At 37.6% G+C, this 27,539-nt stretch overlaps 1 protein-coding gene across 3 annotated transcripts; it reads right to left on the bottom strand.

Annotated features, from left to right (window-relative positions):
• Positions 1 to 1,398: 1,398 nt before the first annotated feature.
• Positions 1,399 to 27,539, bottom strand: SOCS6 (suppressor of cytokine signaling 6). 3 transcript variants are annotated; one of them, XM_061448891.1, is made up of 2 exons: positions 27,328 to 27,539; positions 1,399 to 3,969 (listed from the first exon to the last, which is right to left on the bottom strand). In XM_061448891.1, the coding sequence occupies exon 2, from the start codon at positions 3,843 to 3,845 to the stop codon at positions 2,241 to 2,243; it is 1,605 nt and encodes a 534-aa protein (XP_061304875.1). In that variant the 5' UTR covers positions 3,846 to 3,969; positions 27,328 to 27,539; the 3' UTR covers positions 1,399 to 2,240. The 3 variants fall into 3 exon arrangements, with proteins under 3 accessions (XP_061304875.1, XP_061304876.1, XP_061304877.1); XM_061448892.1 differs by lacking the exon at positions 27,328 to 27,539 and adding an exon at positions 18,050 to 18,252; XM_061448893.1 differs by lacking the exon at positions 27,328 to 27,539 and adding an exon at positions 18,055 to 18,252.

Raw genomic sequence — 27,539 nt, 5'->3', positions numbered from 1 at the left:
AGAATTTTTAAAGTGAAGAAAATGCCAGAGTTTTTCTTCAAAAGTATGTGTCTGAAATCCATAAAAATTATTTTCTTTTTCCTCCTCACAGCCAGAATCAGAATACTGTACCATACAATAGGTTATTGTGCCTTTCTGAATAAAGTTTGTGATCCTGATTCAGTGACAGGGTTAAGGGCAAATCAGTAGAGGAAAAAAAAGAAAACACAATTCACACTTTCATACATACATCTCAATGGCAGAGCCAACAAATCACACATATAGACTGCTCTAGATTTTTTTCTTTTTAAGTTTAAAACTTTATCAGACTAAAGAAGAAATCCTTATTCTCCCTCCCTTAAAAGCAAAGGCATCCTTTCTCTACCTCTGATTTTCTTTTTTTTTTTTTTTTAGTTTTTAGTTAAACATTATGGTCAAAAAATAAATTAAAAAAATATAAATTTAGTCTATCAATTCAGGCAACCCAAGATGTAGTGCTACTGCACCACCTTGCAGCAATACTGTATTCATTACTAAAGACTTATTTCAGGGGACAAAAGGCCAGGCAAAACAAAGAAAAGAAATGACCTAAACAAGAAAGCGCTATCAAAGATGAACAGCCTCTTCTAAACTGATGTTTAATGACTAGACACTCCTACCAAGGATGGGGAAGATGACATTCTAAAATAAAAAATGGGGCAGGCACAGGCAAAGCAAGCCTCCCTCCCAGGTTATGACCCCTTTAACAAATAACAAGTAAAACTGATAGACTCATTGGCAGGGAAGGGGATGAGGAAGAAACCTGAAGCAAAACAGAAAAATGCCATGGATTAACCTTGCATGACAAAAATATTACAGTGTAGAACATGTAATCCCCACTGAACGTCTTTCCCTACAGAAGGTCACAATAACTGTGAGCTTTCCAATGCCAGAATTTTTGACAAATATCATAAACATTTACTTAACTGATTCAATATTTCATATGTCAAAACATATTTTATGACAATAGACTCAGACATTTTCTGTGGTCAGGGTTAGTGTTCATATGTTTTATAATCTGAAAGGCTATGAGAATAGAGATTGAGAGATGCATTTTAAACATCTTCCATCTAAAATGTCATGTCCTGGTCCTTCCTCCCCAAAGGATATATAAGAAAAAAAAAAAAAAGGAGAAAATTATCCAAAGGATATTAGTGTATTACTGCATTTCCAAAATGAAAAAAATGCAGAAAATGATAAAATTTCAAATAGCTTGAATATATATTGTAGAAATAATCCTATTAGAAGTTTTCCCCCATTCCATGCAATGGCTTATCAATTTATATTCCCATGATAACAATTCCTAGAAACTTTCAAAAAAATTGAGACACCCCCCCCCCCCCAACAGGGGGTAGGAGGGAAAAGGACAAAAAAGATGGGGACCTGGTAGATGTTCATTTATTTAACTTAGGGCATGATTTTAAAGGTAATATTTGACAAGACCAAAATACTGCCATTTCCTTATAGGTACTACACATTGACTTTTTTAAAAGGCCATTTTTAGAAGGACAGAACACCGAGACAAAAAGGCAGCTGAACTAACCTTCTCAAACACAAAAGTATAGACAATACAAGGCTGAGGAGAAAGGTGTTTTTTTTTTTTCCCAAAGATATGCTGCATAACTATGTTCTTATCACACAGCTCTCACTGTAAGTTCTGTATTAGGGCATATCTTATAGAAATTCATAATTAGGATACTGGGGAATTGTTTTTAACATAGGTGTAAATTCTGTAATTTAGAATACCAGTATGTTTTTTTTATCCATGATCTTTTTTTTCAAATAGGCTATCTTAAAGCAGGGGGGGGGGGGAAATCCATTGAATAAGTTTCATTTGAGTTTTACTTATTGTTGAATACACATGAAATGTGCTTTCAATGCATAAAAATCACAGTGGATAGCAGCAAAGGACTTGGGGGAAATTAAGGAGAATCTGATCATTCACATTGTGATTAATCTGCACATTGATGAAAGATAGCTATTTCACACTTCTAAAAATAAACTTGAGATCATTCTTGAAAAAAAAAAGCCCCCCAAAATAATACACAACCCCCCCAAAACAAACATAAATCCAAATGCATTACTTCTCTTTTACACACAAAAATGAAATATTTTTATGGCAGCAAAAGATTTTGATAGCAATGAAAGTCTGTAAACTGTAATTCAATCTCTTTTTGTTGTTGTCGTTCCCAAAGTGCAAGATGCATGATTCCCGTAAGCTTTCAGTAGTGCTTTTCCTGTAAATAATCCTTCATTTTGTTTGGCAAAGGCAGTTTCTGAATCAGGTCTATTCTTGTGTACTGACGTATTACAAAACGACACAGGTATTGTAAAGAACGCACCTGCATAAACCGAGATACTGGATTTGTCAGTCTCACTGGGTAAGTTGCAGATCCAGGCAGGCGAGATCTCGAATAGCAGAAAGCTCCATTTTCAGAGTCCCTGATTGAATGTTCAATTAAGTCAACTATAGATGTATGTCCCTCCACATCTGGCTGTTCATAAAAGCTAAACCTACCATTTGAGTGTTCAATTCTAGTGTGAAGAGTTTTTCCATGGGAACGAAAACTCAAACTTAAAAGGTAACGATCATCAGAACTATCTCGAACGAGAAACGAGCCATCAGGCACATTAGCTAATTTTCCCTCTGCCTCCCAACGTGTAATGGGGCCCCAGTACCATCCTTGTTTTGCAAGTTTTTTCAGTTCTTCTGTGAGACTTGTCACAACCATAGGACCACTGTTCTGTACAGAATCATAAACTCTTCCAACTCCTGGGGCAGTGTTAGGATCAAAATTCAAATGGCAGCGCATACTTTCAGCCACATGGGCATCTGTGCCATTCAATCCATTGAAGTTCCTTTGGATTTGATTATTCTGCATTGGAGGTAGCAAAGGTGAGAGTGGAGGGACATCACTGTGATTAACTCTTGGACTTTGTAACATGACTCCTGTGGTACCAATCAACAAACCATTCACCGTCTGGTCCACAAAGATATCCGGTGCAACGACTACATCCTGATCCACTTGGCTCTCTTCTTCATGGAAAGCATTTCCCCCCACTTGAGAAGACACAGTTGAAACTTCCATGGGTGAGGAACTATCCAGACAGTAACTACGTGATCCTTCCAAAGGATACATTCCCTCATCTAAAGGCACAGTATACTGAATGTAGTCCTGAGGCATTAATCCAATAACTACAGGCACATGTTCATCAATATGAAGATGCAAGTCCCCATTCTGAGATTCTGTATTTTTTAACACACTGTTTTGTTCCTGGAACACGTTGTCTGACTGCAAGTCGTGAAAGTCCTTTCGAACACCATTCAGTGCTGGGCTTGGATTAGAGGAATGGACCAAGGCCTTGACTTTGACTTCCATTTTGATGCAAGTCTCTTCTGAATTTGTAGGTCGAAGGGGCCACGGAGTTGGACTGTAATGGTGATTACGGAGAGAAGTGGATCTCAGAGGTCTTTGAGCTCGCACATCTTTGAAACTTATTGGAGCAGATGAGGAAGAAAAGGTGTCATCATCTGCAGAGCTTACAGATGGTGTGCTGCCTTTGCCTTTCTGTTTTTGTTTTGCTGAAAGCCTCCTTTTTAACGTACCCATTAAACTTTCACTTTTTGATCTATTTTTGCCTCCTTTTTCATCTTCACTATTGACTTCACAGCTAGCCAAATCTTTACCATAGCAGCTGCCAAACAAGGAGTCATCTTTTCCAAATTCACTTAATGACGGCTGCTGAACCACTACAAAGTCGCTTTCATCTTTACTTTTATTTAAGTTAAAGGACTTGCGAATTGTTTTGAGACTAATTTTCTTCATTATGACAAGTTACCAAGTTTGGCTGATCAGCAGTGCTTGTGGTGATATAGCCCTAACACATGCAGAGCAACTTCTGCTTCATTTATGTGTTTATCCAGCCTCATTTAACTTCAAGAGCCATTTCCTGAAAACAAATAAAAAACAATTAACTTCACAAAAGAAATATTTTTTAAATTATCCATAAGGGTTTCTGCCCTCCAAACAAAACAGAAATTCCTGCACTTTAAGTAGTGGGCATCAAACAGAAGTAAATATAGAGAGCTGACTTGGAAACCAATGAGGCTCGAGGAATTAATCTGATATATCTGCCCTGGAGATTTCCCCCTTTCATTTATTTTTTTATTCTTTCAGCATGCTATTTATAAAATATACACAGAATGACTGACGATGGAATGGACCACCAGGGGTCATCTAGTCCAACCTTCCTGCTCAAGGACGGTCACCTAGAGCACATTGCATCCAGATGGCTCTTGCTATCTCCAGGAAAGGAGGCTCCCCAAGCTCTCTGGACAATCTGTTCCAATGCTCAGTCACCCTCACAGCAAAGAAGTTCTTCCTCATGTTCAGCTGGAGCTCCCTGTGTTTTTATTTCTGCCCAATGCCTCTTGTCCTATCACCTGGTAGCACCAAGAAGAGTCTGGATCTATCCTCCTGACATCTTCCCTTCAGATACACATTTATCAAATCCCCTGAGTCTTCTCTTTCCTAGGCTGAACAGGCCCAGCTCCCTCAGCCTTTCCTCCTGTAAGATGCTCCAGATCCTTAATCATTCTGGAAGCCCTTTGCTGGACTTGCTCTCTTGTAGTGGGGAGCCTAGGACTAGACACACTACCCAGGTGAGGCCTCAAAAGAGCTGAGCAGAGAAGGAGGATTACCTCCCTCACACGTTATGTCACACTCATAGGCACATATATTTAATGCATGTATACAGAATTTTGCATATGTATATATGTGCTTGTACATAAAATTTTCAAGCACAGAAACATCCCTCTCTTTCAGAAGGCTCCTAAAAATCCCCACTATAGATGATAAAACTATAAAAGATACTCTATATATTCTATCCAAGAGGATTAAACTCTAATTATTCCTAAAACATGGTCTAACAAGGTCACACTTTCTTTACAAAGGAAAGTTGAGCAATACTCAAATAGCTACATAATTCTAGGAAAACTAACTCTAGTGAAGAGACACACATTAACAGCAAAGTAACATCTGGTTAGAGCAAGTCATAGAAGTCTCCTCCTGAACTTCCATACAAGAAAAGTTAATTTCCAAACACTGTTTTAAGTACAGAGGAGGTCAAATCACGGGCTCTCCTTGCTTTGTACTAATAGAGCTTTCTTCCTGCAGTACTTCTGCCAAGAGTAAGTGGACACATCTGCTCCAAGCCCAGCCAACCGCTCCCACCTGGCTTCTTCCAGTCATGTACCCACCCCCTCCACAAATTAGACTTTTCAGCTCGGGTTGTTTTTTTTTTTGTGTGTGTTTGTTTGGTTGGCTGGTTGGTGTTTTTTTTTTTTGTTATTGTTTTCGTTTTTTGTTTGAGGCTTGGCTGCAGTGGTTTTGGGGGTGGGAGGGTGGTTTTATGGGGTTTGGTGGGGGCTTATGTGTTTTTAATATTAGTTAGACCTTCCAAAGCAAGCAGCTCTGTAGAGAGGGGAAACAGAAGCTGCTGCTGCCACAGAAGTAGGTTCTACCATTAGTAATAGCCATTATTCCACATACCTCCAAACATGTGTGATATGAGCAGCACAAACTGCAGCAGTGAGCCTGGTGCCAGACTAATAAACATGGCAAGTGAAGGAGTCCAATTTTTTCAAGAAACCCTCCAGAATTTGGGGGACTGAGGGGAAAGCAAAACTGCCCTTTTCCACATTTTTCACCCATGGTATCACAGTACAAGCAACTGAGAAAATAATGGCATGAACAGAAATTAATTTGATCAAGTCAACAACATGATTTTCTTAAATAACAACTCAAAAATTGCATAAAATCTTGTAAGGAGAATTATTACTATAATCAAACAGCAATCCATTGACTATTACTATTATCCAGCCCAACTTTTGTGGTGCTCAAGTACACAAAGACTAAAGGATCATATCCAAAGCAAACTAAAACACATCTAAGGATTCTGAACTTCAAAATACCTTGACAAAAATTGAGTAAAGCCCTGCTGCTGGGCAGTTGAACACTGCTCTCAAACAGCAAAAGCACTAATGCTTGCTTTACTCAGAAATGTACCCTAGTCCTGTATTCAAATCCCCTACACTATGCATCACCCCACCACAAAGACCCGTTCTGTCTTTGCCATAACCTCGGACATTTTCCAGGTCCATCTTTAGAGTATCTTAGGCGATTTCAATTTCCTTTTCCTAATTACCAAATTAAAGAGCACTTTCTCTCAATGGGGAGAAACTAAAAAATTTCTTCCCATAAACTGATTTACTTGCCATCAGCAAAGAAAACATGCCTTTAGGAAAGAACCTGTTTCCTAAACAAAAGACTAAGAACCAATTCTTGCTATAAATAAATATTAAAATGTTAAAACCCAGTATTTTATTAGAAGTTTACTGCTAATCTCCCACTTTTAAGATGATTCCTGTGGTACCAGGAGTTCTGACACCTGAAAAAACATGAAGATGATACTGGGATATGTGTACATATTTTCAGAAGTTAAGACACTACTTTTATTTTCCTTTTCTTATGACAGATACATGCAAAGCCATAAAATTTAACGTTTTAAATTACTGATGTTTAATATGAGCTCCATATGTTTCGAATAATTGGCAAATACAGAAGTACTGAAAATCAAACATGAGCAGAACACATTTAGTGAGTTTTATACGCCTGAAATTTGGCATACTGGAATAACTGACAAAGTACAGGGTTTTTTTTAAGAAAATGCTATAGATACAGATAAAGGGACAGTTACATATCAATGAAGAGTAACTTGAAATGCTTTGTTGACCTTCTATTCCTAAACCATTTGGATTTTGCCATCTTACCAATCTGCAGTTTCATTTCATCATGCATAACTGAAATAACCTAACAAAATGAGTGAAAAATTTAACTTCAGGATTCTATGCTGCTTCTAAACTGACAAAGTCAGAGTGCTTGTTCATTTGATAAATTTAACTGTGCCTTTGTGTAAGTACTACCAGAAGCCTGGGAATCCTCACATTAACCTCACTTGTGAAATTCATGATCTTCTCCAACTGTTTCTGACATCCACAAGCTGATACTATTTCCACTTCATCAGGTATGTACCCCCATCCTTGTGGGAAGTATATCATAATGTTTGCAATTCCTAGCCCTGAAAAAGCAAGCATGAAACAAAGTAAAATCTGCCTTCTACCCTAGGGAGAAAATAAAATAACACTACCAGGCTGCTGACTGGGGAGAGATGTAAGAAACCCAAACCATCTGATTCATGATATATTTTTTATTGGTGTGCTTCAAAATAAGTAGTTCCCTAGGATCTGGCTGAAGGAACAACATTTCTTCAGTTTCTCCATAACTAAAAGACTTAACAGCTCACTTGAAAGAACAGTTTTTTGTTTTTTTTTATCACATACCAGTCTTTCGGTATAAAAATGTATTGCTTTACAAATGAAAAAGCAGTATCTGAAAATAATCTCAACAGATAAATCTCTATGGCAGCACAGAGAATTAAAAAATTTTCTACTTTGAATGTGCCTGAGCCTGCTTGAGCTAGTGGTTTACATCTGTCAATCTACCTTAGCAGCCAATGTCTTCATCAAGCAAAACACGACTGTCCTAATGCACAACTCATTACTTGTATCATTGTAACATTTCATATAAAGAAATAACATAGGTTTGAAGTTCAAATACAAACTACATGAACAACATGCATATATCTAAAAGTCCAGCTCATTCATCCAGGAAAAGATGATAAAAATCTAGTCAATGACAGGCTGCAGCCAAAGCTCTGCAAAATAAACTGAACACACCTACAAATGAGAGCACAACTCTAAACAAGTTTTCCGCATGAGAACCACTCTACTTTATGATACCTCATACACGTATTTATCCAAGACAGCAGAAAGCAAATACACCATGAAATAAAATACTAATTGATCCATATACTCTTCTTTATTTGCACATACTTAAAAACGTAACAGTAATTCTGCATTGTGGATTAATGTGTTTAAAAGTACTGTATAACCAGTCCTCAACATGACGCACTCATACACTTGCAAGTGTAGAATTTTCTACTGGCTACATCTAGAAGAGCTGAAGCAGAAGAGCCGAGCATGCACCCCTTCCAGGAATACATTAAAACAAGCTATTCAACTTCTTCACAACCCTCAGCACTGCAACAGCTTTGCTAGTGTTCTGTATGAATTATAGCATCACTGAAATCTCCCACTGATGTGCTCTTCCAGTGCCATCTGCTGTACAGTGAATTTAGACAGCGTAGAGATACCTCCAGAAATTCTTCTTGCAGGTATATTTGGCTAAAAACAGAGTCTGAACTATGCCAATGTACTGCCAAAGCCTGGTAGCTATGTACACAGTAATACCTGGAACATACATATTGAAAATGGGAGATTAATCAGACCCAACAAGAGAATCTGATGTTAACACACAGATTAATGAGGCAAAATGAAATTCTGCCTTATGAACTTTCATCACAAATTCTGCATCTTGGAATTTTAAAATTATGCAGGTTGACAAAACACAGGCCTCTAGACAAAAACTACCGTATTGCCAGACTGCCAGATTACTACCCAGCAAACAACATGGGCCCCTCTGTGCTTATAAAAATAATCATAACTAAATTCACATGCCTTATTTTGAAGAATAACAATATGTATTAATTACATATAAATATGAAATTATTAGTGAAAAGAATTAAAGCAAAAACTTTATAAGCTGCTTCTCTGAAATCTGAAGAGCAGCAATGTCATGGTTTTAAGCAGATTTATGAAAAAATGCAGAAGTTTAAAAAATGTAAATCCATTTGTGCCTTTGAATAGTCAACAGTTTAGTCAGTTTGATGCTACAAAACATTTTCAGCACATAGTTATCTCAATGCAGTACTCACAAAAGTACACCAACAAAAAGTTTGATTATTTGTATTTATATGACCTTTATTTATTTCTTATCTTTTTCACACCTTCAGGTTAGGTGCACTCATTTCCTGAGAAAAATACTATAAACAATACTGCAAGAATACACTGCTATAGAAATACAACATTAACTTTTAGGAGTCAGGACAGAAAACATCATACTGGAAACACACAGCAAAATACAACTCGTGGTTGAACGAAGAATCACCTTTTACAAGTTTAATAAAAATACCATCATAAAATGGCTTGGAACTATTAATCAATGCTGTTTCAGATAACTTAGAGACTTTCCTATATAAATTACATTGTTAAATAAATGTTAATCTGCTCATTTATTTCCATAAATTGATACAGTGGAGCACTGAACTTGATTTTCAACTGCAGTATTCCTGAGAAGTCTGGCTGTTCACTAGAAATACATAATCTTCATTCTTATACTGAATCGTAATAAGACCTACATAATTTACAACTTCAACTTACTGCATTTTTAACATAATTATTTATATTAAAGAAAATAACTAAAGATACCTTGAAAGATAAAAAAGTTTCTGCATTCCTGGGGCATGACAAGCAACAGGTTTTCACTACAGTCAGATAATGAAGCCTAGTCTAATTATCTGCAGAAGTATGAGATGTTGTTCCCCTGCTGCCTCCAAACTCTTGCTGAAATATATTCATGCATTACTCAGAAGGGTGTTTCAAAAACAGCATCTCAAGGTGTCCTGGGTTCGGCACACAAGGTAACACCAATTTCAAGTGCTGTATTTCAGAAATTCATAAGAGTCTATATTTACTCCAGAGTTCCTAAATCTATGTATGTAAAATTATTAAGAAGTTGTTCTCCATACCCGATTTTACTTCAATAAGTAAAAAAATCAAGTCTGGATCACTGGAAGTTATTTCTTCAAACCAGTAACAGAAAATACTAGCTCAAGATACTTCCTGCCATGTATTTAATTACCAGTTTCAGTCTATAAGTACAGAAACTATACATAAAATACTCATTAAGAAAGATTAAATATCTGTTCCAAATACCATCAGTTTCTGATAGAACATATAAACTACATTCAGCTTTCTCGCTATAGGAGCTGTCAACATTCTTAGGATGGTGAGGTTCTTTTCCTTTCCCAGAGCTTCAAGTAAATTCCTTCACTGTATTACTCTAATATGAAGAGTCTTTAAATGAAGTAATCTGAACCCCATTGAATAATCTTATACCTTGAAAACAACAAAAAAGATGGATGATTTTAGTAGTGGCTTGAGAATGAACATTAATGTAAGATTGCAAATTACACAAAACCTCATCCTCTCCTGCATACCTGCTTTTCTAGAGCGTGGAGAAGCTCAGACGTACACCTTCATATAAAACTGGAATAAGGTAAAAGACAGATGAGAAAATCATCTGACAGTACTTTATACTCATAACAATTCAAGAGTTCTCAAAGATGCCTATTTTTAAGCTAACTAATCAAAGACCTGAACACTGACTAGATGTCATTCACCACAAATTTAAACTTCTACTCTCTAAGATATGAACAGCTAGGGAAAGTACTGTCAGCTTCTCTAGAGGCCAGTATAATTTAATAGGCATTACACAGATTACAATTCAAAATAAACAAACAAAAACAACAACAGTAAGTCATGTCATTGCTTTTTTTCTTGGGTTTGTTGTTGTTGGTTTTTTTTTCTTCTTCTTTTCCCTCCTTTTACAAAGCTTAAAGGGAAAACATTATATGGGCAATAATGTTCTAACAACATACAGAGTAACCCTAATCACAGTTAGCAACCTATAGCAGAGAATAAGCAAGGTATGCCTTTGGTAATAAGTAGAAAAGTGGGATAAGATAATAATAAAGGGATTTTTCTTCACCATTAATAGAATTAACTGTATGCAAAGCCAAAGAAGTCTGTATACCTTGACTAATTGCTTCTGGCCTGCTGTTGAAAAAGGATGCTCCTTAACGTATGGATTTCCCTGACTTTTTTGTGGGTTTTTTGTTGTGGGTTTTTTTTTTTTTTTTGTAAGCACTACTTAATCCATGGCTGCTTGCAGTAAGTCCTGTTCTTCTTTCCCGTATTTGGTCGCAGGAAGAATATTTCTATCTGATTGGTAGTTTTTCTCTGGGGAGTAAGTGAAGGGTGTTAAATGGCATCTCCGTATTACAGTTCATCTGTGCATATACAGTCTCGTAACTACAATAATCTCATCACTACAATAGCAAAAAAACTGCTACTAACACTAACAGTCCTCTCCCAAGGTTGCATCTCACTTACATAAGGATGGCTGACTGGGGTGCACATCTGCTCCACAGCTACTACAGGCACACTAACTCGGTACTTTAAACTGAAATCAGCACCAGCTTCTATCAGCTGGTGTCAGCTCAAGAACATGGACAGCATCATACCACCACTGTTGCTTTTGGAGTAGGAAACTCTGGGGGAGTTGGGTGGATGACAGCCAGAACAGTAACTGCTTCGACCACTCTTACTACATCTCTCAACAACTGGGAACCAACAGGGAACAAAGCAGATTGTATTTTTTTTATACATTTACTAAAAGACTGGCACAAGTACCACCTTTCATCACTTTCTTTTGAACAGACATCTGATAACAACGTATACGGCTTACGAATTTTTCAAGCATGCTGAAAATATACAGGGAAAAGAAAGCTACAACTTGGCTCTAAAGACCCTGGTGAATTAGCAGTGAGGGGTAAAAGAGCAAATGAAAATGACCCAGAAGCTACATATGCCAAGCTACTGAAAAACAGAACAGTGGAATATTTTTGCTGAATCAAATGAGAGAAGTCACTTAAAAAATCTGCTATGTGTTTCACTGCAGGAAAGCGCATCTGTTGAGTGCAAATAAACCTTGTTTTTTCTTTTTCACAGCTGTGAAAAAGGAGATGAAGAAGAATAAAGCTCGGTCAGACTCAGTTTTCATTTCTTGCTATTTTACAAGACTGCAGCAGCCAGCCTTGCAGCAGGCTGTCTGTCAGCAAAAATTAAGTTTAGCTTCATAAGCAAAGGTTAGATTTCCTGGGAGATGATGTATGAGAATTCATTTCTGTGTACGGGTCCAGCCTACCTCTCTGTCCTGACAGAAGGTGGATACACAGAAATGTTTCTCCTCTGTTACAAGGTATGGTAGCACCCACATAGCAGGGAGGACTTACTGCTTATCAAACATATTTATGCAGTCCTCATACAGTTATTAATTATTTACTCAGTTATGTTAGGAGTCTGAAAACTTCTAAGATTACAATGCTCTATAAAGGAGTTTCTCATTTAGCAAGAAGCACCAACACAATGTTCTGTAAAAAGGAATAAGTTTTTAAAGAACTTTGCTGTAAGATTTTTGTAAAGTTACTTGCAGAAACCAGTATACAATTTACAGTAAGAAACTGCCTTCAGCAAAGAACAGATTCTGTGCCTACTTATTTGAGAACAACAGAAATTTGAAATTAATACAGTGAAAATGAAAGGAAGAATGGGAAAGACATTCCACAAGAACAAAAATTTCCACTTCTGCCTAATGCTTAAACCCTGGAACATGTGTTGAAGAGAACATTACCTATCTAACTGTACAGATGCAGACACTAAAACCCAATTCTGAATGCAACTTGTTTTCTGAATCCCAGAATTTCAAAATGCAGTTTTAGAAATGTTGTCCACCCATTTAAAGGATACGCCAGAAAGGCAGAAATAATAAAGCAGACTATTCTCTCAAAGTGATTTTTGTGGCTAGCAATAATCTGGTATTCTTTTAATATTAGTGAATAAATAACAATTGTGAGAAACAATTTTCCAGCCCTTCCCAAAAAAGGGAAGAAAACACTTAGCAGACAGGCAACAGCTGAATATTACCACTTCATGTTGACTTGTACTGATGTTCGTTTCACTTTCGAAGTTTATATTGGGCCACTTTAGGCTAACATTTCTACAGCAAGCAGAGAAACACCGTCACTGTGGCCAACTTCCAAAACACAGATATTTTGATGAAGAGACATAAAACAGGTCCCATGAATTATCTTTCTTACAGTGTTGTCAGGACATTCAGCTTCTCAAGCCAATCTTCTACCATGGATACACCCTGCAGTTATAGGGCATGTACCAAATGGGCAATACAAAAATACACCTCCAAGTTAACACATGTACATGCATGTCTGTGTGCAGGAGAATAATGCTAGAAAAGAAAGGAAGACACTGTGAGAGAAAGGAGGAAAAGACAGGAAAAGTAACAGAAGGAAAAGCCTTGTACCATATTTCTGCTGAAAACAGGTTTACACAGTATCACCATATACTTCACTATACTACTTGGAATAAAAATTGAGTATTTTTATCTTTTTTTTTAATATTGCCATTCTCCCTAAATTATGAGTTGTTAGTTTGTTATAATCATGTTTGCTCCTGTCTAATTCATCTGATGTGAAAACAAAAATAGAGGAAGTAGCTTTTACATACTATAGCACCAAGCAAGTATGACTGATAATTATGCATTCCTTAAGGTGCAACATGGGATACTCTCTTTTTGAGCAGCAGAAATCAAAACCTAAGCAACACATCAAGAGAGATAGAGAGTTACATTCACAGAAAAAAAAAAAACAATACTTTTATTTTAAACATTTTCCTAGCCACGTTATTATGCCAACAGGTGGCTTGACAGCATGTATTTGTAAAACTGGTATCTTGACCAGCAAGTAACTGCTCACCTTCCCTATTCAATTTATGCTTACTTGACAAACAATCAGGAACATCTAATTGACCTTTTTTTCTACAAAACATTCTAACATTCACCTGGCATCAAAGGTACGCAAAACCAGAAAAAAGATTTTGTACAAATTAAAATTATTATTTTCAAAATATCCAGCAGGAAAAAAAAAAACACAAAACACCTTTGTAAAAATACCCCCAAACTTAATTAAGAACATGCTTTTCTTCAAGCAATAATCCAAATTTAGTTATCTAATCTATTTCACTACTAACAAAAGAAATATTGTTAAAACTGTAAAAGCTAAATTTATTAACACAAAGCTGTCTAACACATACACAAGATAGAACAAAAGCTGAAACAAGTTTTTGAAATAAGAGTCCAGTTTGCAAATTCACAATACAGAGGATTCCGCTTCACCATATGAAGCACAGTCATGTTCTACAATTGGAGGACCTGTGCTCGAAGTAGGAGTCATTTTCCTGTTCTGCTTCTCTGAAGGCCTGACCAAACTACAGTACACTGCAGTCTTATACTGCTTTTGTACCTACCATTCTGCCTTGGATCTCATGACTGATGATGGCCACACCCATGTCTTCAAATTACCCTCAGCTGGTTTTGTTTCTGACTGGGGCTGAATTAACCTTTAAATTTGCATGACCAGGTCAGATCTGAGTTCTTTACAAGCTATCACCCTACCACTTTTACCATGCTTTTTTCAATAACAATAAAAGCTTTCTTTCATTAGAACGTAACACTCTACCCTCTCAATTTAAGCTAAAATGCAGCAATCCTTTATAACTCAGTTAACCCTTTACATAAATGGAAGGATTAAGCTGACCCATTTATGGTCTGAGAGGAAAGAGAGCATAGCACCTTGATTAAAGAGAAATAATGCAGAAAGATAGCTCTTCCCCACAGCATCTGTACAGCATTCACACATACATGCCAAGGAGTAAGAAGCAGTTAATAAGGACATTCCTCAGAATCACAGAGAGGAAGAGACTGACCTCTAGTTTTGGACTTTCTTCACTAAATTATCAAAGAAAAAAAAAAATGCAATGTATTTGCTACACAGATACCACAAAGATCCACCATTCTCCCCTAGACCATATGAAAAGGTTTAATGTCAATACTACATAATACTTGCCTCATATCAAGGCATTTGGCTGCCATACAGCTCAAAGATTTAGTAAGTTTCAAAACCACAGAGACCCCTATTCCATCACTTTGCTTTTTTTATACATATTTTATACACATAAATCTGCTGGTATATTTAATTTCTAATAATGGAAAATTCTGTCAGAAACCCAACACCTGGTATTATCCTCATTTTCCACGAATGAAATATGAAAGAAATCTCATTTGTGTGAAATTCACATAAATTTTGTTCATTCTTTTTTATTAAAAACAGTGACATTTTTTCAAAATTAATAACCAATTGTTTTATTACAAATGCACACCATTAACACAAACATAACTTGCGTATAATATGAAAGTATATGCACCATTCTGTATAACACATTGAAAGAGAAACTGACACTCAGTGAAACATGAACTACCTGAGATGAAAAAGGATTGGTTACATTTAAGTAACAATTTTTAGTTGAAGACCTTTCCATCTTTAAAATAACAACTAGATAAAATACTGTCATGTAGTATCTCATCTAAAGCACAAGCTGCTACCCAAGAACCAAAGTTCCCTTCTGAACAGTTCAGAGTTAAACTCACATTCAAAGACTACAGTTTGTTTTAGCATTATTTCATATAGAAACAAACTCAACCAAGCAAGGCTCCTCCTGCCTGTATGCCCTGAAGCCTCTTCAGAACTGCCCAATACAGTTTTATCAAATAAGCAGAACAAGTAGTGTCTCAGCTGAGGGAGAAGCCATAGCAAAAAAATCATATATTATTTATATATATATATAAATCTGCGTGGACATTTCTAAATACAGGAAAAGCTTTCTCTGGAACTCAAAACATTTCTAAAAACGAGGAAAGTGGCATGAAACAATTTTATTCCTCAGAGACACCTTTCACATAACTGTTCCATTGTAACAGAAAAACTGCTTATCTCCAACTGCCAGTATCTCAACTATGTTCTTTAGAAGCAAAAGTGGTTTGTTACTATGATTTGGTTTTAATTTCCCATTAGCAGTTAAAACCAATACTTTTTATACCACTGTGACAAGAAATCACTATCAAAAAATACCAAAAATTAAAAACATTTTCTATGTATTACATCAGTTCAAAATTTGAGATTATTCTTGAAGTGACCAGTAAGTTCCAGAATCAATTTTACTTTCTTGAAAATTCACTAAAATAATCACACACAACTTCTATCACAAAGGAGTAAAATCTTTTGTGTTTTCCCTCTTGAACAACAGCATACTGAGAAAAAAAAATCATTTTGTATCCTTTATCTGAACTATTTATAGAGGAAACACACTAAACAATTTCATTGAAGTTCAAAGTTCAATAACTCAAAAGTTGAGAAAAGCCAGAAAGGTTGCCTAAGCAATTCTCTTCTCCATCCTGCCACCTCACATACAGGACTATAGTGTTACACTAATTCTACCTTTCACCACCCTTTAAAATGTATGGTCCTATCACCTACAGTATACTAATTAACATCCAAATTCCAGAACTCACAATATAATTATTGGCTTCATTAAGGAAATTTTTGCTGTCTCTATATCTGACACTTATATAATAATGCTCAGGCATTCAGTGCTCTATTCAACACTTTAGGAGCCATGACAGAGAGCTCAATTTTATATCTTTATACTTTTCAAAATGGATTCATAAGCCGAATAATAGGCCAACTTAGGGCTACATAATTCAAAACATGAATTCTGATTTTTTTTATGATGTAGAGTGATGGCGGGGGGAGGGGGGTGTGGTTTGACCTGCTGGGGTTTTGAGTAAATGGGTATCTACTTAAATCTGAAATCTCCCCCATCTCTCCAGGTAAAAGTACAAGATGACAACAGAACCAAATGAGTTTAACTCCAGCAGCTGACTGCAACAGTAAACTGCCACCCACTGAAGGAAATCGGTAAAAGCTGTGGTCCCTTTCAGGGATTTGCTGTCAATGGAGGAGTAAGGTAAACCCAAGTCCTTGGAGGTTCATCATCCTGTGGGCACATACCTAACTTTTCAAGGTACCTTCTATCAAAGTCCTCTATTGAGTCATGATTCAACTTCCTGACTTTCTTTAAAGGTTACAATTTGCCAGATATTTTACAAAGTCTTTTCAGCCCAACTGTTTCATAAATAGCAAAGCAGTAAGTGAATGAATCACATCCTATAGTAAAAAACATATCAGGTAGTCAGATAACAAGCAGAAGATCCATCAGTGGTATATATCTCAAGGAGTTAGAAAGATGAGGGGGGAGGGGAAATACCAGTTATGGAGGAAGGTAATTAAAAAAAAAAAAATAAAAATCCATACAGACACCCATGGAAACCCTGGAACCAAAACAAGAGTAGTTCCAGATCACTGGTGAAAGTGGTCTAGAACCTTCAAGACTAGTTCTAAACCACTGGTGAAAGCACAACCTGCAAAGAATGTAAATTCAGAATAACAATTAGGCCTACAATATTTCTGCCCAGAGTTTAAACCATTAATGACACAAACTCTGAGTCTGCTAAACTGGTGACTGCAGTGGGGCACAGAGTAACCTCACAACTGTACCACATTCTGCTTCTGACAATAAAGATCAGAGGCTGATGGCCTGCTTTCCAAAAACACAAATCAAAGCAAAGTACATTGTGACAAACTGCAAAGGTCAGAACTACAACCAGTCTTACATAAATGGAGATAAACCATCTGATTTTTGTCCATGTTAAGATCAGGGAGGGGCAGGGGTTCAGTACCTATGAATAAGCAACTCCTCTAAAAAAACAACAGCATTTAGGGCACACTGGAAGAGTCAGGCTACACAGACATGAGAATCTTTTACTCAAAATATTGCTCATCAAAACCCTTCTCCTCTTCACATACACAGAGCTGCTTAATCTATAAAGTACCAAAGTTCAGAGAGATATTATTATTACTATCATTATCAAAACCTCTTCAGTAGCCCTTAGCCTTATTTTTTGCATTTAAAAGCAGGAGTACAGAACAGCGTCAATGCCTACCTCTGGCTATGCATTCACCTACCTCCTTAGGCATGTTGCAAGACTGCCCATCATCACCCCACAGAATCATGCTGCATAAAATACAATGGCAACCATTTTTCAGGGACATCATGAGAAGCGGAAAAATGATCATAGTATCCCTCAGGATCACGTAAGTAAACTGCACCAATGGAAATCAAACTACAAATTTTACCAACTTGGATAGTGGTCCTAGCAATTGCGGAAGGGAAATTCTTACTCATTCTTGATTAAGATACCTTACTTTGTAACAAGTTTCAGATGCAGGATGAAATGGGTCAGAAATTCAGTCCAAGGTTTTCCCTCTCCAAGGCAGTTGCTTAATTCACTGAGATGAGAAAACAGACTATCTCTAGCCCTTTCTTTTCCAGTTCAGTTAATCTTCTGCAGAAGAGCTTTAAAAGAAGGAATAATTTTTCACACTACAGAGCAGCCAAAAGGCTGGTGTTCAGGGAAACCCTCATACAGAAAGGACAGAAGTGGAGAATCAACTTGGTTGTCTTACATTTTGAACGAGGGCTCTAGATACCATGCTGTTACATCCTGTATTTTACATCACTGGGAAATGCAGCCTGTACTGCTTGCAATCTGTGAAACTTGTACATGTAAATGACAAGAGAATTTTTTTGCTATATACTTTTGTGTTTTATTTCATTGCAGATAAATTTTGTCTATTTTATTTTTTCATGAAATAAAAATTAAAGCTTTAAGTAACTTAGTACCTCATACTGATAGGAAAGCATACTATTTCCCACTACTACTACATAAAACAATTGCATTTTTAAAAAGACAAAGTTAACAAACACTGAAAGAGTTTTTCAAACAGTTGCAGTCAAAATTTTGTACAACACAGAAGCAACTTAATCTGGGAAGTTGAAAAAAATAATTTTAATCAAATTTTCTGAAAAATAGTACATGCAAATTTAGTAGGCTGGATTTGTCTGGTATATTCTGAAGTGAGAAAAAAACACTTTTGAGGGATACAAGACATAATTTAAGCTGACTTTCAACAATCTGAAAATAAATACTAGTATCCATTTTGTTTTAAAAGTCTATTTCCCCACTATTTGTACTTAAATAAATGCTTATCATAAAACTACTGGCTTTGATAATACTTGATAAGTACACAAGCTCCCTATGGTCTGCATCTTCATTTTTGAGTACTACAATTATTATTTTAAGCTTCTCTAAATTTGGAGGGGCTGGAGCAGGGAGGCATGCACAGGCAGAAGCTTCACTCACTTTTCAACACTAAGCAGAGATTTTAACAGAGCTACTCACACGTTCACCCTGATGAACCAATACAGAAGTAAAACAATAATACAATATTTAACACTTCACTACTGATTCTGAAATCAGTTTTGGAATCTTCAGAATCAGAAAATGTTCTTCATACAATACTGCCACAGAAGGGTCACGTATCATCAGATTTCTTAGGAGCACAGAATACAAAAACAAGACAAGGCTCATAATTCTGTCCTCTTTTCCACTATTACAACTCCAAATTATTTTTATTGCAATCCTTATTTCAATATATTCTATTTCCAGTACCCCCAGCATTTTATTTCCTCCTTTGGACTTTACATGATTCATAAGCTAGCCTGCCAATTCCTAAATAAACTTAAAGACAGTTTGAAAGCTTTCTAATTCTCAAGAATGAGACATTTGAAAACAATCCTTCTAAACTGTTGTGTTCTTTTAAATGAATATTCCTCACTTAAAAAAAGGTGGTACCTGTATCAAACCACATAAAGAAGATTAGGTTAGGACCATTTGTCAACCTCAAATCTAACTGATTTTATACATGGAATGCCAAACAGTACTGGCTATTGAAGAACAATCTCTCATGGTCAGTGAAACAGAAAGCAGGGTTTAGTCTACAGACAAGCCAGCACAACAAAACAAAATAGGGCAGGGGGGCAGAGAAAGAGGACTTCCTTCTTTCTGTTTAAAGACTGGGGGTCTTCAGTCAGGTGGATTTCCTAAGAGGAAATCTTCTTCCTCACAGAGTACCTCTCGTAATTAAGCAGATGCTGCTGGAACACTCTCCAGCAGTAGAACCTGGATCAGTTGAACAGAAGTTGCACCCAGCATGTGCCCGCTGGCTCCTGGTGCATTCATCCTGGCTGTCCCTCCAAGGTCTTAGGACCTGTTGCAGAGAGTAACCCAAGCTTGGCATTTGGGAAAGCAAGACTATAAAATACTGCGTATTTAAAATATTTCCCTTCCCATTTTCACTGGCAGGAGGCCCAATAAGAACAAATGGTAAACTCATTATCTTCTTTATGTTTTTGAGCCCATGCATAACATATACGAGAAACAGGAGACATGGCTGTGCTCGAGGAACTGTCAAAGACACGGGGTAAACCCACCTGTACAGAGAGTATTATCTCCATCTAATCTCAGAGAATTAATATCTTGTTTCCCTTAAAACAGAAGGTGAAACATTAAACAGGTTTTCTAAATTGACTGATCCTTAAAAGGGGTGTTAAGAAGGCACATAAATTAACACCGCACAACTAGCACACTTACCAGAAGGAGAACAGAATTTTTACTGCATAGGTGAAGCTGCTTAGCCCTCTTTTTTATGAAGTCCTAATTTCTTAGATTTACAAGAATATACCAGTTCTGAAAAAGCTTACTCTACATGCAAATTTTCTAATTTTGGGTCAAAACTAGAGAGACTCTTAATTATTCATTATTAAAATCAGGAAGTTCTTTTTTTCCTCCTACACCTACACTCTAATCACCTGCAGACGGAAACATCTCACTACCACGCCAAAGAAACTGATGGAGAGCATTTTAGTGAAAGTTTTTAGACATGATCTTGCCCTAATGCACACTGGATGACTTTGGGTGGGTTGTTCCAGGTTTTTTTTTGGGGTGGTGGTGGTGGGTTTTGGGTTTTTTTAATAATTTTCCACAGAAGCGGAAAATAATCTTCCACACAGCCCTAAACAATCTGATTTTGCTAATACTGAATCCCAACCCAGCAAAGATTAATTAACTTTGAGGAGACATTTAAATCAATAGGAGTGTTTATTATACATTATGTTTAGCTTGCACATGAAGAGCTGGGGCCTTACACTGAGCAATTTCACATTGGTGTATAAATCCTCACATGCAGAATCTAAGATAAAATGCTCACTGTCTATATGAAGTAATATGCTCTGTGAGATTTACACAAACTCAAAGCCCTTAAGAAAGCTATCTCCAGAGCAAGGTCAAATTTCTGCAGAGCCAGGAGTATAGAAGCCTGGCTGCAAAAGCTAGCTAAGCTTGAAATTTCAAGCATGAAAAAGTAAGAGTAACATACACGCACGCAGACTGTTTTTAATCCTGTTCTCTCTGCCATACATTTAAACTTATACACGCTATAAATAAAATGAAAAAATATATTAGCCCAATTAAAAAAAATAGGATACATACTTTTCAATGCTGATACATAGAATTTCTGTTACTCTTTTCCACATCAAACAACATTTTAAACACTGCTGCTTCCAAAAAGCACTTATTTCAGTAATATACAGGACATCTGAGTCAGAACTGATGTAACAACTTCCCTTCACTGTCTTTTGACCACCAGTGGATTAGACTGCAAACAGGACCAGAGCATTAGTCAGTATAGACTCTTTTTTATCCCTTTATTAAGGAACTGTGGAATATCTGTATTTACACACAAGTATTTTGCCAAGTAACTAGATTTTTTTTGCACAAAGTATGCCAAAGGCCTATGCTAATCCTTTATTACTTCCCAACATTATTTACTATTAACCAAAAGCTCTCTTTCTTTCAAAAACCAAGAAAAGGAGAAAAAAAAAAAAATCAGTGTTTCATAGAGCACTGCATCAGCATTGGTTTTGCCCGATTTCCACTAAAGAGAGAACTCTGAGGTGAAGGAAAAAAGGAAAGCCACTAGGTACCTACCTTACACAGACCCAGACTTAAGATCTTACACATAAACTAGCAACTCATACCTCTTAATACACAAACCAAGTATTCTGGAGCACTCCCATTGGGCTGACCAAAATTCCAGCCTCGAAAACTTCCCCAGCACAGGTTTCACCCAAACCAGTATGCCTGCACAAACAGCTTCTGTTCAGTGAATCCTGCGAGAATTCCTTACTCGCCTAGTTCCCACCAGCTCCTGAATGGAGTCGACCAGAAAAGCTGTCTACCCAGTTTCTAGAGTACAGCTTCCACAAATCTTATCCTAGAAGGCACACCTTCTGTAATCAAACACCTCTGCCCTGATGCCACCAGTCTCTATTTCTCTGTTTTAATAAATCTTCTAATCCGATGCCCAATTACCAACTGAAAGGTAATCCAAGGGTATTAAAACCCATTTCTGATGCCAAAATCGAAGTCAGCATTACAGCTTGTAACTGCCCAGTCTTGTAGCACTTACTGAGGCAAAGTCAGAGGAGACAGAATTCCCTAACTCAGAAGGAACAAAAAGGAAACCGAACTTGACCACTGCATTGGAGACATCTTGGGATCAAACAAACATTCTTTGGAAATGTTTGGAGTAGCCTACTAATTTGTTCTCAACCTATCCAAGGAATGCAGACTGCATTATAGAATGAAAAACAATCACCTACTCAAGACTCCTACAAACTGCTGTTTTAGCACATTTACCAGAGAATGTCAAGATTAATTAAGAATAAAACTACTCAAGAAAAACAGAGATCATCCACTGTAAAACTAAGCCTGAATGGATCCTCACTTCCAGCAATTCTGTCATCAAGAGTGGCACTCTATGTATTAAATAATATGTAATATCCTTGAGAAACAATACCAAAGGTATTAAGTTTGGAATCTCAAATCCTAAAATTAATCAATTTAGCTGCTAGCTGAGAGCACCAAAACCTTACACAAGTCATCTTACAGATTATTACCATATACTATTCAAGTTAAATAATACAAATACAGTTGCTGATTATACACTGCTCTGGGAAGCACAGAAAAATACCACATATCCCTATGATTTACTTAACACCACACATAAGTTCATTTTCATTGTTTTTTGTTGTTTTTTTTTTTTTTTTACTACAGATCACCTCACACATGCTGAAGAAAAGACTACCATCTACTATTTATACCTTCCCTGCAAGAGAAAATATCTTCCATCCAAAACTGTTTTTACAGCGGTTTACAGTAAAATTACTTGGCGTTTGTAACAAAAAACCCACATACTTTACAAACCTGAGATTTTTTTTTAAACTGCCAACCTATTGCACTTGGCAGGTTCAAAAAGTAAAGGCTGTTTCACACAGGCTAGGAACCATCTCATGATCTATGTGTCCTATAAATACACAATAGGAAACAGTATTTGGAGAGCTGGACAGAAATGCCTATATACAGCATGCCTACGTTGGGGTTACCTGCAAGCAAGGAGACTTTTATTCATTTTCCTTAAATAGAATTTTTAAGTCAGAGGCAGAACAAGTTAGCCAATACATAGGCACCTGTGCTAAACAAATAAAGACTCATATTTAACTTGCATAGCTTTATTGGTGATGTAGCAATCAAGGAATAATTTTTTTAGGTAACATGTGGCTTACATTCTTGTCACAAACAAAGCCAACTGAGTTCCTCAGAGACCAAAATATTACGTGAATGGTTAAGGACACAGAAAAGGGCCAATAATTTTCAGAGTATGTTATCTTAATACTTTCCAGAAGAAAATTTCCTGACATATAATCACTGTTTTTTTTTTTAACTAAAAATATCTAAAGATGGGTCCTTAAATCTACATTACAGACTCTAATGAACAGCAGTCAGATTTGCAAAGCCAAAATTTTTTGAAATTATCTGGAGTTGCAGATGCTTATTGCCTGCATGCCTGTACATGACAAAAGCAGGCGTCAGAACACTGAAAAGTGGTAGAAGAAAAAAATAGGTACAACTTTTAAGTGACCTTAAGAAAGAAATTACAAACATAATTTATGTTCAAAATGACTTTGGATCTGAGAGTTTTAGTTCTTACAATAAGTAGACTAAATCAGATTCTGCATCATGGTGCTGGTTCAAATTCAGTCTGTATAGAGTCCAGCAAAGACTGTGTAACCTTCTTTATATGCTTGATGTATTAGACAACACTTCACATGCAGACAGCTTTCCATTTTCACCCAAGGCAATAATTCAAGGCCAGCTTGTTTTGATTTTAACCACCAGGAGAGGCTGAAGTAGGTGATAGGTTTTTGTTTCAATAAGATCATTCAGCTACAGTGGGGAAAAAAAAAAAACCTACTGTAACAAAAAAAAAACAAACAAAAAAAAGAGAAAAAAAAAAAACAAAAAAAAACAACACAAAAGGTACAAGTTTGTAAATGTTTCAAAACTAGTGTAACTTTTTAACACAGAAATATATCCATGTAACTTATGTAATATAGAGCTTAAATTCAGAAATTAATTCTTTACAGAGGAAAAAGCAAAAATAACAACAAAGAAAGAACCTACTGTGTGCCATTAATCTTTAACCTCTGCTGTATCAGAAGCATATTTTATTGGTATGAAGCTGCTTTTTAAACATGGACAATAAATACTCCATTACAAGCACAATCTTCATGTTTTCTAAAATAACATACTGCTGTATATCATTTGCCACCCAAAACTGTCAAGGAAAATTTTCATGACCTTTTTTTTTTTAAAAAAAAGGATACTTCCTTTTCTGATTTTACTAAAAATCTTATTGGGAGGCAGTGGGAAAGAGGATGTAAGAATCTGGGGCTTTGCATCAAGTATACCTATTTTCTTCTGAAGGCTGATATGTATTTACTGAAAAATAAGTGTACGCGAAAATGTAATGAAATCAGATTTTGGCACGAACATGACAGACATTACCAGATACTGTTATTTCTCTTTAGAAGTAAATACATCAATCAATAAATGAGGAAACTCAAAGTTCTGTTTCGTTTCAGTTTAATACTTCATCACAGGATAGTTGCATAAGAAAACTTTATTCTACATTTCAATCCCAATCCTATCCAATTTGTACTCACTACATTTTATAGCATTTGCATCCTTAATTGGATTACATTTACTTTTATACTACTTGTGTCTTTATTTTTCCTCCATGGAGCATCACAACTGCTTGAGCTACCTCCTCTAATTTGTTGGTAACATGTATTAAAACACTATCAACAAAAACCTGAGACACATACCAGCAGAGTATCCTTCCTACCTACTTTGTGTTATCACTCACCTCCCTACAACTCCCTATACATTGCTACTATCCAAACACTACCAAAATAGTGTAGGCCCAGGAGGGCAGTAAAGCAATAGCAAATAAAGTATTTGAGTAAGGGACTACCCTGGACTGTGGCCTCGGTTTTGCCAGCAATAGTGCAAGTATGTACTGAACTCAAGGCATCTACATGATAAAAGTCTTTCTAATGTTTATGTTTGAGTTATTGTATGACTATAGAAGACTTCATAAGAAAGAACAGAAAGAAGTAACTTGATTTCTAAGATGATCTGTTAATTAAGGGCTCATTCACTTCATCACTTTACTGTGTTAAGGAGAGTTTAGAGGTGCAATCAATCTACTTGCAGAACAATGTGGAGCAGTTATTTCTTCAAAACATCCCCCTCCAAGAGTAACCCAAGGTGTCTGGCTGACCGACTTCACAATCTAGGACCAAAGAAGTTAACAGCATAGTCTAAATTAACATACATCTTTTTCAGACTTCAGTATGTCAAGTTCTCAGGAAGTTTAAGGATTATCCATTATGTCTTCTGAACCCACATGAACACTCTGATGCTGCACATACACAGTGTGATGAAGTGACACAAAAGCTTTGCAAACAATACGGTGGGTGCTCCTTCCTTACTCCTTCCCAGGGAGTTAGCAAATGCAGGTATGTCTATAACAATACACTATGACCATTCATACTTTGAAGCATTAAAGCTTAATCTTAATTTTAATTTAATTTTAAATTTAAAATTTTAATTTAAAACTGTACTTAAATCTCAAAACTCAGGATACAGGGAATACACATTTGACTAAGCCTACAACAGGTAAACCTGCTTTAAGTACAAGTTCAGTTCTGAACACAGAGCAAAGCCACAAATACAAGAAATATGTAATAGGAAGTGAAGACTCCATTCAAGTACTGCTTAACACTTCATGAAAAGCATTCTGAAAAAGCTGAAATTTGCCTTTCATAAGTTACACATAAAACTGCATGCTACAATTACCACCTTACTGCAGAAGACTCCAAAAATATCTACACATGCTCTAGTAATTTAAAGTCTCCCAGTCAAGACAAGTAATTTATTTTGTAACTATACTGAAGCTTCCATATTTTTTACAATCCAAGGATGCGTTTATTAACATGAAACAAAAATAGTGCTATTTTTTCCACCCAGAGCAGAAATGCAGCTGCACTACTCAAGCACTTGTGCAGAGAGCAGCTCTCTAACACAGAAGGCCTGCAGCAGGCATTTTTAAACTATAGGTGTATTAAGAGGCTGGACAGGGTATAAACATTCCTGGCAGGTAGGAAAGAGAGGCTGGCACTTAATAGTAAAAGGGCACAAGAATTTACTAAGTGGAAGAGCAGCTTTCCCTGGCTGAAGTGTATTATTCTGCAACCAACGCCTTAACAGAAAGTAATGTACTCCACAAAAGTGTTCCAAACTAAGATGATTTTTAAAATATAGTAAGGCCAAAGAGTAAAGGAGACAAGAAGACACAGCTAAAGCACCTCACACCACAGAAGCATCAACCTCTACATCTCTTAGAACCTCAATGGTTTCTTCAGCAAGCGGGTAGGCATGGGCCAGGAGCTCTTTACCGAGGGAAGCAGCACCATTAAGGGAAGGAGAACACAAGAAGCAGCTTGAAGAACAATAAGCCAGTAAAGTTTGGGGGTTTGGTGTTGGGATTTAAAGTCAAGTTTTCAAGTGCTGCCTGTTCCAGAAACCAGCGTTTCTTTCCCTCGGCCCTCCGGGAGCCCGCGGCGCACCCTCATCTCAACGGCGCGACACCGGCGCCCCCGAGCTCCTCCGCCGCACCAGCCCCCACCCGGCTGCAGACGGGGACCCCGCAGGCCCGTAACTGCAGACGGGTTACAGGGAGGGTGGGGACGAGTCAGCCTAATTCAGCTGCCTCGATAATGTGGTCGGTAGAAGCGGGGCGTGTTTATTCAGCGGCCCAGGGCAGACCGGCGGCTGGTGGGGGTGAGAGGCCGGCCCCGGCCCGCTCCTGTCCCAGCGGGGGGCTGGGCAGAGCCTCGGCGGCCCGGGCCCGGCTCCCCACCCGCCCGCCTTGCAGGCCGCGCCGTGGCCCCGGTGCCTCTGCAGGGCCTGGCACCGCCGCAGGCTCGGGGATCTGAGCGAACAAAGGGAGAGGAGGCCGGGGCCGCCGCTCAGGCGACGGGCGGCGGGCAAAGCGCTAACCGCACTGTCCCCATCCCCTGGCCCTCCCTCCTCCCCGCCAGCCCTCTACTGCCGCCGGGGGAAGGGGGTGGAAGACCCGCCGCGGCGCGCCCATTGCCGCGGGGACGCTCACCCAGCGGAGGCCGCGGTGTCCCGCTCCCGGCGCGGATCTCTCCCTGGGCACCTCGGCAGCGCGGCCCGGCCTGCGCCGGCATCCGGGCTCGGCGGCGAGCAGCCTCCGGAGGCGGCGGCGCGGGACTCACCGAGAAGGAGGAGCTGGTGCTGCTGTTGCTTTTGCGGGGCCCGGCCCGGCTCCGGCTCCCTCCCTCCCTCCTTCGCCGTGCC

Source organism: Pezoporus flaviventris, unplaced genomic scaffold, assembly GCF_033815535.1.
Source record: "Pezoporus flaviventris isolate CSIRO_AGI_PZ_B2104156 unplaced genomic scaffold, CSIRO_AGI_Pfla_v1 ptg000007l, whole genome shotgun sequence".
NCBI lineage: Eukaryota > Metazoa > Chordata > Aves > Psittaciformes > Psittacidae > Pezoporus > Pezoporus flaviventris.
This window is presented reverse-complemented; position numbering and strand designations above follow the sequence as displayed.